Genomic DNA, 17612 nt, shown 5'->3' with positions numbered 1-17612 from the left:
AAGACAGCACTTCCTGGGGTCCCCAACACTGGGAAGATAAGGGCAGCAAACAGGCCGCCCATGCCTTCGCCTTGCAGCTCCCAGATGGAAGCAACGGCAAACTTGAAACATCTGCCTGACCTGACAGCTTTCTGAGGAAAGAGTGGGAGCCCATTACAGAGCAGACAATCTCAGTAAACAGGTCCTGAAATGTGACACCTGAACATTCACAAACCCCCCAAGGGCAGACTGGGTCTGCTGGGGGCCTGGCAAGGCTGGGGAGCGCCCACTTCCTCCTCTTGCCTTGATGGAGGTTCCAGGGTGGGGGCTGTGAGTTCAGGAGGAACCAGCGCCACGGACTGATGGACCCCCTTGCACGGTGGGCAGCTGCTTCCCTCGTGCACATAGATGTTGTGCTGCTGGAGGAAAGGGAAACTCACTCACAAGGATTTCTGAATTGTGTGTCATCGTGCGTCTTTGTAAAGCAACAGACCCTGGAAGCCAAATTCCTATTTTTTGAGTCCAAGCGCTTTTGTGGATATGAAGAAGGAGCCCTAATACTCATGGCTGACAAACCCCGTACACCGGACCAAACTCTGCAAGGCCCCCAGCCCATCTCTGCAGTCCTGAGGAGGCCGGAGGCTCTGGCTGCATCTACTCATAGCCCCCGTAGTACTTGACCTGGGCTGGTTTTATGGCTCAATTCCCAAACTACAGAATGCAGAGGAAGTGACGTGGCAGCCTTTTCAGGTAAGGTCACAGAAGCCTTGCAGCTTCTGCCTGAGCCCTCGGAATGCTTGCTCTAGGAGAGCTGAGGTCTGACTGCCCCAAACCACCACGGGGTCAGAGGCCCACACTAGCCCCCGCTATAGTGAGGGAGATGGAGACAGGCACAGAGACTGGTCCAGCCAGTCCCAGCTGTTTTGGCCATCACATGTGAGTGATGAAACCACTGGGGACACCCAGCCCAGCTGACATGCAACTGCAAAGACCAGAGGGCCCCAGCAGCAGTGCCCAGCTGGGCGGGACCAGCCAACCAGCAGAACCGACAGACTGAAAAACGTCAATACCTCGCTGCTTTAAACCACTAAGCTAATGGAGCCAATGGCCCAGCCTGGCCCCTGGGGAGCTAACCCATATCACTGTAACTCCACTTCCTCCCTCAGATGCTACCCTGGGACAAAGCAGGGGAAGAGAAGGGGGAAAGAAAGGGTTTACCCAAGTAACTACCCACTGAGCCTTAAAGCACCCCCTGACAGAGGGACCAACAGCAGCCTGCACAGAGGCCCCCCAGACAGGTGCAGACTCAAGATGAGAACAGCTCTAGGAAGGTCATGTGGGAGACCAGAGCTGCACAACAATGAAAGGGGCTGAAGAGGGTCCCATGGAAAAGGAGGAGGCAGTCTGCAGGCTGGGAGGCACCCCAGCTTCAGGCAGCACCTGGAGTGAAGTGAGTCAAGCCAGAAAGCAATTCCTCATGCTTCATCCAGTCTCTCTACCTGCCTTCAAGAAACACTCCTAGAAAAATCCTATGACAGGCCAGGCGCGGTGGCTCACGCCTGTAATCCCAGCACTTTGGGAGGCCGAGGTGGGCGGATCACGAGGTCACGAGATAGAGACCATCCTGGCTAACAGTGAAACCTCGTCTCTACTAAAAATACAAAAAATTAGCCAGGCGAGGTGGCAGGCGCCTGTAGTCCCAGCTACTCGGGAGGCTGAGGCAGGAGAATGGCGTGAACCCCAGGGGGCAGAGCCTGCAGGGAGCCGAGATCGTGGCACTGCACTCCAGCCTGGGCGACAGCGAGACTCCGTCTCAAAAAAAAAAAAAAAAAAAAGAAAGAAAGAAAAAGAAAAAGAAAAAGAAAAATCCTGTGACAGAGAAAAAGGACAGAGTTATCAGTTCCCCAAGTTAGTCCTACCACTGAGCAACTTCTTTTTTTAGAGACAGGGTCTCACTCTTGTCAGGCTGGAGTGCAATGGTGTGATCATAGTTCAATGTAGCCTGGAACTCCTGGGCTCCAGTGATCCTCCCATCTTAACCTCCCAAGCTGCTGGGACCACAGGGAAACACTACCACACCTGGCTAATTTTTTTCAATTTTCAATTTTTGATATTGAGACAGGGTCTCTCACTCTGTTGCCTACGCTGGAGCACAGTGGCACGATCATGGCTCACTGCATTTTTAAAGTTTTTGTACAGGTGGGGTCTCGCTGTGTTGCCCAGGCCAGTCCGGGCAATATCTTGTGTGTCAGGCCCCTGTGTAGTGGGTGTGCTGACATACAATTCTGGCAGCATTCACTGCAACCTGGACGTGGGAGCTGCTCACTGGGACCCCACGCAGTCCTCCCTCCTTTCCCAAGGGGTGGTGTTCACTCAGAGACACTCAGCTGATAGAAAGAGAGCTCTGTTGTCTAGACACAGGCTGTGCCCCAAAACTGAGGAACTAGGCCGGGTGTGGTGGCTAACACCTGTAATTCCAGCACTTTGGGAGGCCGAGGCGGGCGGATCACGAGGTCAAGAGATCGAGACCATCCTGGCTAACATGGTGAAACCCCATCTCTATTAAAAATACAAAAAAAAAAAAAAAAAATTAGCCGGGTATGGTGGCGGGCACCTGTAGTCCCAGCTACTCGGGAGGCTGAGGCAGCAGAATGGCGTGAACCCGGGAAGTGGAGTTTGCAGTGAGCCGAGATTGTGCCACTGCACTCCATGCTGGATGACAGACCGAGACTCAGTCTCCAAAAAAAAAAAAAAAAAAAAACACTGAAGAACTCCTGGGGGTTGTCTGGTGTCCTCCCGAGCCACCCCGCTCCCCATGCCCTGAGGCCCACCTGCTTCTCGCCAGCCGCAGCCCCTCTGCGGTTCCCTCAACTCCCTTCTTAGCATCCATCACACTTCTCCCACCATGTAACTTGAGCTCCTCTTGGCTGGGATGTGAGAGAAAAGCCCAGAGCCTGCTTTGTGGGGCCCAGGAAGACAGAACACATTCTGCTTCTCTGCCACAGAGGCCGTGGAGGTGAGCAGCTGGGATGGGATTTTTGAAACTCAGCCATCATTCTTCCTGGAGACTTCAGGTCCAACAACCGCTCTGGGAATCCATTATGGTGAGCACTGCCACAGTGCTGGCTAAAGAGCTCAGGAAAAAGAGAGAGAGTCTGTGTGGCTGGCCCAGACCTCTGAGCCCATCCCTGCCTGCTCTCCTTTCCCCAGTACAGAAGGGAGCAGTCCCAGGTCCCCAGCTAGAGCAGAGGAGCCCCATGCAGTGCCCGCCCCCAGCATCAGCACAGCCAGGGGGCGGCCAGCCGGCGCTGCCAGAACGCCTTCTAGGAACGCAACAGCCCCTGAAGTCAAAGGGCCCAGCCAGGGAGGCCCAGAGGACCTCACTGTGACAGGGGCCAGTCTCGGGGGCGTGCAGAATAGCTTGGCTGAGGGTAGCAGAGACAAGCCTAGGAGACCTTAGTACCATGCTCATGTGGGCCAGCAGCCTCTACCCGCCCACAGAGGCCACTGCAGCCCAATCTTGTCAGCAGCTGACACCATGGGGGAGGCCACATCAAATCCAGCACGTTCTGCTTAGAAATACAGGAAGACACATGCATTAGAAATGACTACAATCGAAGAAATGAAAGGCTAACTTTTCAGGTTTCAAAAACCCAGTAAACACCTGCTGAGCCTTTATGATGGCCATTCCTAGGCCAACCACCAAAATTCACCCTTCCATATAATCCTCTCCACAGCTCCATCATTACCCCCAGTTCCCAGTACAGGGAACAATCTTAAGGGAGGGCCACATGACTTCCTAAGGTCACATACCAGGACCTGCAGACAACCTGGGCTCCTACAGCACCTGAGCTCCTGTGTGGACCCCTCACTGTGCCAGGACCCTGGGGGAACCCTAAAGAGGAGGTGTGGGGTTAGAGAGGATAGGCCCCATGTGACTGGCAGCTGCTAATTCAGGTCATCAAATATCTTTATTTGGAGACAAGCGTCTCCCTCTATTGCCCAGGATGGAGTGCAGTGGCGCGATCTTGGCTCACTGCAAACTCTGCCTCCCAGGTTCAAGTGATTCTCTGGCCTAGTCTCTCCAGTAACTGGGACTACAGGCGCCCACTACCACACCTGGCTAATTTTTGTATTTTTAGTAGAGACAGGGTTTCATCACGTTGGTCAGGCTGGTCTCAAACTCCTGGGCTCAAGTGATCTGCCCACCTCGGCCTCCCAAAGTGCTGAGACACAGGCATGAGCCACCGCGCTCGGTCATATTTTATTTTTTTTGAGACAGGGTCTCATTCTGTAAACCAGGCTGGAGTGCAATGGTACAATCACAGCTCACTACAGCCTCGACCTCCTGGGCTCAAGCGATCCTCCCACCTCAGCCTCCTGAGTAGCTGGGACTACAGGCACGAGCCACCACACCCAGCGAATTAATTTGTTATTTATTGGTAGATATGGGAACTACTATGTATTGCCCAGGCTTGGTCTTGAACTTCTTGGGATCAGGTGATCCTTCCACCTCAGCCTCCCAAAGTGCTGTAACAGGCGTGAGCCACTGAGCCCCACTATGTCATTTTTGGAATAGTGAACCTTTATTTATGGCTGAAGGATCCTGGACAGCCAGTAGCATCCACAAGCTAAGTCCCTGAGGTATGAAGGAGGAGGCAGTGTGAGGACACAGATGTGGCCCTCGGACTCTATCAAGAAATGATAACTTACCCAAATCACAAGACAAGTCAGGGGATGGTCAGAAACAAAATATGGCCAGGTGCGATGGTTCATGCCTGCAATCCCAGCGCTTTGGGAGGCTGAGGTGAGAGGATGACCTGAGCTTTGGAGTTCAAGACCACAGCCTGGGCAACACAGTGAGACCCTGTCTCTAAAAAAATTAAAAAGCTGGGCATGGTGGCAAGCACCTGTAGTCCCAGCTACTCAAGAGACTGAGGCAGAAGGATCACTTGAGCCCAGGAGCTGGAGGCTACAGTGAGCTATGACTGTACCACTGCATTCCAGTTTGGGAGACAGAGCAAGACCCTGTCTTTTAAAAAAGGAAAGAAACAAACCTCAGAGGTGGTGGACACTCACACTGCAAGTGGGCCAAAGCCTGCTGGAAGGGGTAGGATGGTTGTGGAGCTCAGGAATCCAGGCTCCTGAGGGCCTGGTGTGGGGAGAGTAAAGGACAAAGAGGAGGAGAAACCCTGGCCACTGATCGCAGCACCCCTCCTGATGCTGGTCCCTACACCCATGCCAGGCCCACTTTCCTCCAGGGAGAAAACATGGTGAGAACTCCTCAAGCAGGGTGGAGGAAGGACTCCCTACAGCAAATGAACTGAAGGCATCTCCTGGGAGAGATGCCAGCTTCCTCGCCAATACACAGGGAGAGAGAAGTCACCTGTGTGCATGAAAGCCACAAACATGAAACACACACTGCTTCTGAAACGACCACAAACTTTCTCAATGAATGGAAAGTGCTCGCTGTGCCTGGAAACCTCCTGCCCCTCTTTTAAACATCTGCATCACAAGTGGCTGGATCCCCATCACTTGCACCTGTCCTCCTAGCCAGCTAGGTACACCCACAACCCAATCAGACCTGCTCCAGTTGCTCTGTGCAGAATGGCCACAAGTGACCCACGAGGACCACTGAGGGGGCTGGGTGCACCTCTGCAGGTATTGGGGCGACTGGCCCATTCACCAAACCTCAATGAGGCCAAGTTTCTTCATCTGCAGAAGGGGACGCCACTCACCTCGGGGGGCAGTCATGAAATGCGATTAAACGTCAACCTCTGAGTAGTGTCTCTGTGGTATCCCATGACAAAGTACGACAGGAAGAAGCCCTCCTGCTGCATACTGCAGTGGAATGGCGCCATGAAGAGAAGCGCTCGCGTGAGCATTCATGCAAAGCCTGGTGCTTCATGAAAAACACCCAAGGGTATCTGGTACCAGTGATAAAGTACGAGCTTCCATTAATCAAAAATCAGAATTTTGGAAAACTTATATTTGCTACTTGCTGTGAGCTCAACAACTTCCCGATGGATAGGTGGTGACATTGACAAATCTGATTTTGTGACACTAAATGATGATATGTGTATCTGAAACGTCTCTATAACCCAGTAAACTACTATTTTCCAACGTTCAATGGTATTACAAACTCATACGTGAGTAAAATGTCATTCAGGGGAAGAAAAGATAAAACTGTCAGGCAGAAGAATCCCAAATAATTTATGCAGACAATTCACCTTTGAGGAGGTGAGCATGAGTCCCCATTCCTCAAGAGTAGGCTGTGTCGCCAGGCACGGTGGCTCACACCTGGAATCCTAGCACTTTGGGAGCCGAGGCGGGTGGATCACAGGAGGCCAGAAGTTTGAGACCAGCCTAGCCAACTTGGTGAACAACCCCTTCTCTAAAGTGCCTGTAATCCCAGCTACTCACAAGGCTAAGGCAGGACAATCACTAGAACCTGGGAGGCAGAGGTTGCAGTGAGCCGAGATCATGCCATTGCACTCCAGCCTAGGTAACGCAGTGAGACTCCATCTCAAAAAAAAAAAAAAAAAAAAAAGAGTGGGCCACACATAGTAACTTCCTTCCAAAGAGGACAGTATGGAAATGGTGGAGCAGGGGAAGGAGGGAAGGGTAACTTTACAGTAGAAAAACCTGACAAATGGCACCTCACCAAAACGATCGTTCAGTCAAGACCAGCAGTACCTTTGATATGATATGAAGAGAAGAGCACTTCACCCTCTGTGGTGTTCCTCTCCCAAATCCATCACCTGCCTGTGAGAAAAGCATCTGACAAATCCCAATGCACTGACATTCTACAGAACACTTGACCTCTGCTCCTCAAAACTGACAAGGTAACCCAAAACAAAGAAAGTACGAGAAACTGTCATAGTCCAAGGAATCTAGGGAGACGCAAGGATTAAATATAACATAAGGGAAAAAGGACAGCTGGAAAAAACTGAGGAAATCAGAATAAAGTATGAACTCGGCTAAAATAATACATGAACCCTGGCTCACTACTTGTGACATATGTTCTGTAGTCTGTTAACAATGTGGAGACTGGGGTGAGGTTTGCAGGACTGATCTTTGCAATTTTTCTGTGAGTCTATTCTAAAATTAAAAGTTAGTTTTAAAAACAGATTTTTCTGTTCAAAGTGTAAAAGAGTCCCACGGATTTTAATGTAACCCACGTACAAAAAGCTCAATGATGGGGTTTCAGAGTCTAAGGGCCAACTCACCGGTAGAGACTCGCCACTCGATTTTGGTTTCTCATTAGAGGAGGAAACGCACAATGATCCAAAAAGCCTATGGAAACGCTCCTCCACTCTCTAACCTCTTCTCCATACTAGTTACATTTTCTTCACCATGCTTCAAACCCTCACAAAGAACGCAAGAGGATGGACACAGAAACAGCCACGGGAACCTAGCAGCTGCCTTCTTAGTAAGCTGAGTATTAAAGAGATTTGCAAAATAGATTTTTAATAATAAGTTATTTATGCTAATATGTCACAGGTCTACTATAGTCATCTTTAAATGAATTAATAATAGGTTTTTTTTTTTTTTTTGAGACAAGGTCTCAACTCAGGTTGTCCAGCCCGGAGTACAGTGGTGCCATCTCAGCTGACTGCAGCCTCTGCCTCCCAGGCCCAGGTGATTCTCCTACCTTAGCTTCCCGAATAGCTGGGACTACAAGTGTGCGCCACCACTCTGCAATTTTTTTGGATTTTTAGTAGAGACACTTTTGCTATGTTGCCCAGGCTGAAATCTTTTTTCTTTTTTTTTTGAGACAGAGTCTCGCTCTGTCGCCCAGGCTGGAGTGCAGTGGTGCGATCTCGGCTCACTGCAACCTCTGTCTCCTGGGTTCAAGTGGTGCTTGTGCCTCAGCTTCCCAAGTAGCTGGGATTACAGAAGTGCGCCACCACACCCAGCTACTTTTTTTGTAGCAACGGGGTTTTGCCATGTTGCTCAGGCTGGTCTCGAACTCCTGGCCTCATGTGATCTGCCCACCTCGGCCTCCCAAAGTGCTGGGATTACAGGCGTAAGCCACTGCGCCTGGCCAGTATTTTCAAATTTTCTAACACAGTAAATGTCAACAGACATATCCCACAAATCCAACTGCTGTCTGGGGCCCACAGATGGAAAAGGGGAGGTGCCAGTGCTTCAGGAAAAGGATTTCCCGTCTCTGGCAGCCTCGACAGTAGTACAGAGGCTGGGATCCTGGGTCCTGTCCTGCTGATGTATCATGGCCCATGTAACTTTCTTTTTGCTGCCAAAGTTGTATTTTGAAAAGTGAGAGGTACTAAAAATTTAATAGGATTTACCCCAAAGATACACTATAATTGCTTATAAAACCTATTTAATCATCAGTCAACAAAATTTGGTCACCTTAAGGTTCTTACAGCCTTATGTGGCAACTGTACAGCCTCTATGTTTACCTAAGTCACAGAAAGCGGGCGACGCCCTATGGCTGTGGATCAAACACAGGAACATGGCTGGCCAGGTCACCCAGGACCTCAGTGTGAGGACGCTATTCTGAATCTTGTGCCCCACTGCCCCTAGACTGCTGGTCTCCGGGACTAGGAATCTCCTTCCTTCTCCAGCAAGTTGGCCACCTCTCTCCCATCCAAATGCCTGAGAGATCCTGGGCTCCACCTAGGCTCAGAGCATCAACTCTCCCTTCTCCAGAAGGGGGTCCCAAACCCAAGGCCCAGTCCCAACTCTATGTTCCACCCTTCCTGCATCCAACAATCTATCCCAGACCACCTTTCCGGTCTCTGCTCCTACCACCGTGTACCTTCAGACTCTGACCCCTGTACCCGGTGCACCATGATTTCTGGGCTGCAGTCCCCCAGAGAGTGCCCTCAGACCACTCTTCCCACACCGCCTGCAGACACGCCAAGTCTCCTGGAGGCCTGGACTGATGGCTCTCTTTAGAATGCTCTTTGTACGAAAGCTATCAGGGCCCTGCCTTGAGGAATTCTGCATGGCATCAAGTCTCAGTCGCATGAACCCCCAAAGCTTTTCAATTTGATGACATCACAACTATTTTAAAGATATAAGCTCTAAAAAGCCGCAGTCCTATGGCACGGGTCCCAAGCAAGGGAGGCACATAGCAACATCTGGTATGTCTCCCATCTTTCCACCCATCAGACGTCCCCTCCCTTGTCTCCCACCCTCCAGAGAGAACGGTGGCATCTGCCCGAGCCTCAGCCACAGGTAACTCAGTGTTTCCAAAGGCAGCAGATCCAGCTTGGCTTCAGGCGTTACCCTGCCTTCCTCTCAGCACTGTGACTTTACACTGTGGTGGAGCCTCAATTCACAGAGGAGACAAGAGGCATTCACAAAGTGGGGGCAGACTATCCCAGGCCACACAGAGATTCAGTACATGGCCGATCCAGGCTGTCAGACACCCACGTTCTTTTTTCTACCACCAGCTGCCCCCTCAGGCTCACAAATTATAATTCATATGCTCATTTTAAGAGAGAGAAGAAAAACCTCAGAAAGATCTCTTCTAACCAGGTAGGCTTTTCTTTTCTTCCAGGGGCATATTCTGCTAACCGGGAAAACACTGCCCCCCTGGGTGTGACGCCTGCCTGTCCCACCCGGGATCACACATGCCCCTGCAGGTTCCCAGGTATCCGCTCCGTCTGTTTCTACCTGTTCTGCACACAGAGACCCCCAAGGCCTGGCGCCCACTGCCCTTCGCTCCACTCCTTCACCAGGTTAGGGGACCATGAGGAACAGGACTGGCTCTCGGCCTAAGGAGCACTCAGAAGCCGCCCCGTAGCCTCCAGGTTGGTTTCACTGCAACTGCTTGCAGCATGGCAGGGAAACTGGCTGCAGACTGAAAAGCAACATAGCTAAACCCAGTTTCAGTGGGCACAGCGGAGTGCTGGTCAGACACCCTCCCTGTCTTGTCCCTGTGGATGGGACATTTAAATAACCTGCTACAGGAGCTGGGACATCAGTTACAGGAAGAGAAGCCTGTCAGTGAGTGACAAATAAGACAACAGCAGGAATACATGCTGGGAGGAGATATCAGAAGCCGCAGCAGCAAAACAGAAAGCAAGTCATTTAAAAAGAAGGAAGAGGTCTGCTTAATCTGCAAATCTGCTCAACTTACAGATGTGTGAGAGGAGTTCAGACAGAGAAGGCCAAACATTTACTGGTGATTACCTCGATGTCCATATAAAGTGTGGCCTCTGGTTTTCTGTCAGAGCCACCACAGGATAATAACATCCCCAGAGAGCCTGCACTGTCCAAGAGAGAAGCCCCATTTCAAAGTTAGGGATCCCGAGTCCCCTCCATGACCAGAGGAGGGCGTCTAAAGGCAACAGGGAGCTGGCAACACCTTGGAGAAGCTGAAGTTCAGGAAGACCAGGAGTGATGCTCTTTTACCTGGCACCGGGCTGGCTCATGCTACGGCCCTCATGTGAGCTGAGGACTTGGGGAGTTAGAAACAGGGCAGTCTGTTATCCTGGTGCCCCTATATAATCTAACGATTCTTAGAAGTACAGGTGGACCCCTCACATTTCAGCGATTTCTGGGATTAGAGTCCCAGATAAAGGGAAATTGGATGAGGAGCCTGCAGGAAAGGGGTGACATAGAGAACAAGGAGGAGACAGACGGTGGCCACTGAGGTTTGGAGGGGCAGCGGCTAAGGCAGGGAAGGGAGCACAAAACAGATTCCCAAGGGAACATACCTCTCAGTTCCCATGAGCTAAGAAATGCCCGCAGGCTGTGGATTTCTAGTCGGAGCTGGTGAAGGCACTCCCTGGGGCCACCCAGCTTCTCCTGGAAGTTGCCCAGAAGCAGACAGAGAATTAGCAAGTGAAAGGCAGCAGCCAGCCCTCAACAGGTGCTGGGGAGGGGCTGGGGCAGTGGAGGAGGGGGGGGCTCCAGAGAGCCGCCCACAGAGTACCCCGCTCCGGAGCCCCCTGTCTGGACCCTGACTCTGGGACAGGCCAGTGGTCACACAAAGGGAAAATGGCTTCTTGCTGCGGGACTTCCAAAGCTCTGGCACCCCGATGGGGGATTTAGGGGTTCAATCCCTGCCAAGAGGGCTGTAGGAGGCAGCCAGTGTGAGGGCCACAAACCATGTCCCCGGGCTATGAGAACCCAGCCCTTTCCTGAGCCCTCACGTCGACAGCTGTGCCACATTAGTCCATCGTCCATCTCATTCAAGGACGTGCATTCCTGTAGACAGCCGGCAGGCGGGCCGGGAGCAGCTGCGGGGAGGCATAGTCCTGAGAGCAGGGGGTGGAAGCTCAGCTCTGCACATCGCTGTGAAGACAACCCCTCCACCCGTATGCAGGCAGCCAACACAACAGTGATAGGGGTTCTGTGGCACCAGCAACTGTCCGAGCATCCGCTATGTGACTGACTAGCACAAGGGGCAGTGGGCTCTTCTGCCTGGCCTCGGGCTTCCATCAAAGAGGGACAAGGGTGATGGGCTTAAGACACAGCCACATGTGTAGGCCAAATCTGGACCTCAACCTCTCTGGGGACCCAGTGGCTAAAACTATAAAGACTGAGAACAACAAGTGAAGACGGTGTGCTGGACTGCCACACCTGTGAGTGTGAAAAGCACAGACCATTTTGGGGGAAAAGCCCAGTCGTTTCTCTAAAACGACTAACCTCACACACAATTTGTAACCCTGCAGTTTAACCTGAGTGTTTACCAAGAAAAATGCTGACCCGTACCCACAAAGAGACAATCTGCAGGGACCTTGCACAGCAGCGGGTGCTCACACCAGCCCCAAATTGGAGGCTGCACACATGTCTACTGACAGGTGAGAAGTGCCCTGTGCACACCACTCAGAGGCACACCAATACACACCAGGGGCAAATCCCAAAACACTCAGAAGGAAGCCGGACCCCAAAGAGCACTGACTCTGTGAGTGCATCCCTGGAAAACCGGAAAAGAGGCAAGACCAGTCTCATGAGGGGAAGCACCAAAACAGGAAGGGCTGGGAGTGCGTGAGGGCCCTTCTGGAGTGGGATGGTAAGGTTTCTGGGCCGTGATAAAGTTTGTGACCTAAATTCAGGGTTTGACTCACAGGTGCATGCGTGAGTCAGAACTCATTGTCTCGGGCACACCAGGAGAGCCCCATGCTCACGTGGTTGTGGGGGTTGGGGGCAATTCCGGTGTCGACCTCACCCTCCTCTCCCTTCCCTGTAAAAAGCATCTGTCCAAACAGCAAGGACTCTATCCGTGATCCTCAGAGTCATCTTGCAAAAATTATGTGATGCACACCTTTTTTCCAGCTGGCCTCATTTTGGCACAGAACAAAACAAAGCCGTCCACACTCCCACGTTCTGGACAACTGGGTGGCTAGATGTCTAGGAAGAAGCAATATCACATTACTTTCTGATTTGTTTTTGGTTTTGGAAGCCTTGGGTGTTAATATGTGTTGTTTTTGTTTTTTTGAGACGGAGTCTCGCTCTGTCGCCCAGGCTGGAGTGTAGTGGTGTGATCTGGGCTCACTGCAAGCCTGACCTCCCGAGTTCACGCCATTCTCCTGCCTCAGCCACCCAAGTAGCTGGGACTACAGGTGCCCACCACTACGCCCGGCTAATTTTTTTTTTTTTAGTAGAGACGGGGTTTCACCATGTTAGCCAGGATGGTCTCGATCTCCTGACCTCGTGATCTGCCCGCCTCGGCCTCCCAAAGTGCTGGGATTACAGGCATGAGCCACCGCGCCTGGCCTAACCTGCATTTTAATGATGGGCACGCATGCTCACCGTGGTGGGTGGCCTAACCTGTCTTAATATCAAATGATCAGCCAGTGCATTCTCTGGGCAGGGAAGTGACACAGATGTGTCACCCCACCGCCCCCTTGGTGACTGCAAAAGTCTAAAAAGAAAGACAACGGCAATGATTCTAATTGTCATCAAGGACACCAGTGTCACCAACTGCGACTGGTTTTGCAGGCCCAGTAAACAGACTACATTTCCAGTGTGTTTTACAGTCTGTCACTGGCCACAAGTGCTTGACCAGGGAGCTGAAGGCCAAAAAAAAACTAAAGCCAAGATCAGATCTAACAGCACAGATGCTACTTTGAGCCCCAAAGTGGCCAAGGAACACACATCCCAGCCTGCCCTGTCCAGACCATGGGGCAGGCCTTTGGTCCAAGTGCTGCCCCCTCCCACAGCAGACAAGCCACTCATGGTACGAGGGGAGGTGGGGAGAGAAGAGCAAGACACAAGAGCTGCTTGAACGCCACACACCACTAACGGGGACAACTTGCCAGATATCCACCTAGGCTGTGTTGAAGTCTGCCCAATCCATGGACCACGGAAGCCACAGCCCAGTCTCCTCCCAGGTGAAATAAGGAAATGGAGACGGTGAGCCACATCGGCAATGGCAAGTCCTTCTTTCCAAGACCTCTGCACTTTCCTTCATGACATGGTCTTCCAAAAAAATAGCTGCATAAATCAGATCCTGTCTTGATTACCTCTCTACCAGAGATCAGCATAGTACCTGGCATACAGCAGGTCTGGTCCTGGACCACTGACAATCCAATAAGAGTTGACACCTCAGAAAAGGCACACACAAACACATCCTCAGTGAGGTGTGGCCATTCACAGAGTTCTCATCCCCTCAACCCATGCAGGCCCAAGGTGACTGAGGGACCCTCAGTCCTTACCTTTCAGTTGCAGGATCCCTGGAGAAGAGCCACATTTTTACCGAGCAACATGCTCTTCCATCCAAAAAAAAAAAAAACAAATCAAGGCTGGGTACAGTGGCTCACACTCGTAATCCCAGCACTTTCGGAGGTTGAGGTGGGTGGATTACCTGAGGTCAGGAGTTCAAGACCAGCCTGGCCTACATGGTGAAACCCTGTCTCTACTAAAAATACAAAAATTAGCTGGGCGTGGTGGCAGGTACCTGTAATCCCAGCTACTCAGGAGGCTGAGGCAGGAGAAACACTTGAACCTGAGAGGCAGAGGTTGCAGTGAGCTGAGACCACGCCACCACACTCCAGTCTGGGCAACAAGAACGCAACTCCATCTCAAAAAAAAAAAAAAAGAAAACAAATCAAGCTATTTCCATCTGGGTGTGGCCAGTTATTTCTGAAGATCAACCATTTGAAAGAAAGAGACTCTCCCCTACAGGAAAGTGCAGGACTGGATCTGCTACTTATCACAAAAACAAAACAGAAAGAACCGGCCTGGTGCCGTGGCTCATCTATAATCCCAGCACTTTGGGAGGCTGAGGCAGGAGGATCACTTGAGATCAGGAGTTCAGGACCAGTCTGGGGAACATAATAAACCCCATCTCTACAAAAAAAATTAAAAAGAACAACAAAAAAACCCCATCCAGGTGTGGTAGCATGCATCTATGGTCCCACCTACTTGAGAGGCTTGAGCCGAGGTGTTCAAGGCTGCAGTGAGCTACGACTGCACCACTGCACTCTTGCCTGGCCGACAGTGCAAGACCAACTCCAAAAAACAGAGAACCAAAAGCAGCCTCCTCTGCCTGCCAGCTCCAGCCTCATCTGACAGTCCGGACTCGGCATAGGGGCAGCACATGCCCACGACCTTTGGATTGGCCTCACAAAACCAACAGACTCACAACTTCTACCTCTGCGGGTTTTGTTTTTCTGTGTGCACATTTATGGATGCCACAACAGAAACCAAACTATTTTAACCTTCATTTAATTATTTATTTTTAACATCCATATTGAGGTATACTTTACATACCGCAAAATTCAGCCACCGTAAGAGTACAATTCAATGATTTCAGTAAATTTGTGCAATCATCACCACGATACAATTTTAAAATATTTCCATCTTCCCAAAATGTGCCCATGTGTTGTTAATCACTGCTCCCACCCACCCCCAGCCCTGTCCTAGTCAACCACTGGTCACTTTCCATCTCTCAAATAAATTTGCTTTTTGGGGGGACATGCCCTGTAAGTGAAACTATACAACAAGCAGTCCCTGGATCTGCTGTATCCTCCTTAGCGTGGCAAGTCTGAGATTCAGCCATGTTATGGCACACATGAGTAGTTTATAAAGCTGAACAGTAATCTGGTATATAGAGGTAGCAGGTTTGTTTTATCCATGGGACATTGGGTTGCTTCCACTTTTTTTTTTTTTTTTTTTTTTTTTTGAGACAGTCTTGTTCTGTCACCAGGCTGGAGTACAGCGGCACGATCTCGGCTCACTGTAACCTCTGCCTCCCAGGTTCAAACAATTCTCCCTCCTCAGCCTCCCATGTAGCTGGGACTACAGGTGCACGCCACCACACCAGGCAAATTTCTGTATTTTTAGTGGAGACGGGGTTTCACCATGTTGGCCAGGCTGGTCTCAAACTCTTGACCTCAGGTGATCCGCCTGCCTCGGCCTCCCAATGTGCTGGGATTACAGGCATGAGCCACTGTGCCTGGCCCTGCTTCTACTTTTCGACCAGTATGAATCATGCTGCTGCAGGTGTACCTGTCTGTGTGGACACATTTTCATTTCTCTTGGATAAATTGCTAAGTCATACGGTAAGTTTACAACTAACTCTGTAAGAAACTATCTGGGCTATTTTACATTCCTACCAGCAATGTATGAGGAATTCCAGTTTCTACACTTCCTCCTCAACACTTGTTACTTCCTTTTCTTTTTGTTTTTTACAGCTATACTGGAGCCTTGTTTTATGGTCCAATGTATGATCAACGGAGAACGTTCACCTACAATTGGGAGGATGTATTCTGCATTCACCAGGTATTCTACAGATGTCAGGCTAAGTGAGTTAATAATGTTCTTCAAGTCCTCCAGACCTTGCCGATTTTGTCTAGATGTTCTACCAATTATTGAGAGTGGGATATTGAAATCTCTAACTATAACTGATTAATTTCCATCAATCCTATCAAGTTTATGTTTTCAGGTATTTTGGGGCTCTGCTGACTGTTACGTCTTTCTGAAATATCATATGAAATGTCGCAGCTGGGCACAGTGGCTCACGCCTGTAATCCCAGCAATTTGGGAGGCTGAGGCGGGCGGATCACGAGGTCAGGAGTTCAAGATCAGCCTGGCCAACATGGTGAAACCCTGCCTCTACTAAAAATACAAAAAATTAGCCGGGCGTGGTGGCGGGCACCTGTAGTCTCAGCTACTCAAAGAGGCTGAGGCCGGAGAATCACTGAAACCCACGAGGTGGAGATCGTGCCACTGCACTCCAGCCTGGGTGACAGAGTGAGACTCTGTCTCAAAAAAAAAAATAACAACAAAAAAAATAAAGTCGCAGTTTGGCTCTAGTAATTTTTTGGTCTTAAAGTGTCTTTTATCTCTTATTAATACAGTTACTCCAGCTCTCAAACGGTTACTTATGGTACCTCTTTTTCCATCCTTTTATATTATTCCTTGAATCTAAGGGGCGTCACTTATAAACAACATATAATTAAGCTGAATCTTGCTTCTTTTTTTTTTTTTTTTTTTTTTTTGGAGACAGACGGAGCTCTGTCACCCAGGCTGGAGTGCAGTGGCATCATCTTAGCTTACTGCAACCTCCGCTTCACGGGTTCAAGTGATTCTCCTGCCTCAGCCTCCCAAGTAGCTGGGACTATAGGTGCGTGCCACCACGCCTGGCTAATTTTTGTATTTTTAGTAGAGACGGGGTTTCACCATATTGGCCAGGCTGCTATCAAACTCCTGACCTTGTGATCCGCCCACTTTGGCCTCCCAAAGTGCTGGCATTACAGGCGTGAGCCACTGAGCCCGGCCTGAATCTTGTTTCTTTACACTATCTGATAGTCCTTGCCTTTTGATTGGGCTATTTAGATCCTTCACAGTTACTGCATTATTGACATGGCTGGATTGACATTTGCCATTTTGTTTTCTACATGTCCTCTTTTTTGTTCCTTTATTTCTCAGTGAATAAAGAAACTGCCTTCTTTCGTGTTAAATATTTTTTAGTGTATAACTTTAATTCTTCTGATGAACTTTTTTTTCTTTTTGAGATGGAGTCTCGTTCTTTCATCCAGGTTGGAGTGCAGTGGCGCGATCTTGGCTCACTGCAAGCTCCGCCTCCCAGGTTCACACCATTTTCCTGCCTCAGCCTCCCAAGTAGCTGGGACTACAGGTGCCCACCACCATGCCAGGCTAATTTTTTTGTATTTTTAGTAGAGACGGGGTTTCACTGCGTTGGCCAGGATGGTCTCGGTCTCCTGACCTTGTGATCCACCTGCCTCAGCCTCCCAAAGTGCTGGGATTACAGGAGTCAGCCACTGTGCCCAGCCCTGATTTTTTTTAAAAACTATATTTTAAAGTTATTTTGTTCAGAGCTGCTCTAGGCATTACAGTAAGCATCTTAATCACAATCTATATAAGACTGATGCTAACTTGATTCCAGTAAGATACAGAAATTTTGCTCCAATATTGCTCCATTTAATTCCCCATCTTTTTTACTAATATGACATATATTTTATCTGTGGATATTATAAACCCAACAAATCATTCGAAGCCTTTGGTTGGTTTCCAGACTGCAGAACTAGTTAAGTCTTTCCAGTTAACCCATGCATTTACCATTTCCAGTGTTCTTTATTTCTTCTCATAGACTCAAGCTGCCAACGTGTCATTTATTTTCAGGCTGAAGAACTGGCAGGTCTACCAGCAATGGATTCCTTCAGTCTTGTTTACCTGACAATGTC

At 50.0% G+C, this 17612-nt stretch overlaps 1 protein-coding gene across 41 annotated transcripts in view; it reads right to left on the bottom strand.

The window, feature by feature from the left end:
• The window catches only part of GATAD2A (GATA zinc finger domain containing 2A), a 121401-nt gene that overhangs the window by 20821 nt on the left and 82968 nt on the right, over positions 1 to 17612 (bottom strand). Inside the window, exon 1 of one of the 41 annotated variants that reach the window (XM_063801407.1) lies at positions 2811 to 2963. The exons of the other annotated variants lie outside the window; for them this stretch is intronic. Coding sequence (XP_063657477.1) covers positions 2811 to 2869 — 59 coding nt within the window. The 5' untranslated portion in view covers positions 2870 to 2963. Of the gene's footprint in view, positions 1 to 2810; positions 2964 to 17612 lie in introns of those variants that run through there. 41 annotated transcript variants of the gene reach the window in all.

This window comes from Pan troglodytes, chromosome 20 (assembly GCF_028858775.2).
Source record: "Pan troglodytes isolate AG18354 chromosome 20, NHGRI_mPanTro3-v2.0_pri, whole genome shotgun sequence".
Lineage (NCBI taxonomy): Eukaryota > Metazoa > Chordata > Mammalia > Primates > Hominidae > Pan > Pan troglodytes.
The sequence above is the reverse complement of the archived record's forward strand: the minus strand, read 5'-3'. Positions and strand labels throughout refer to the sequence as shown.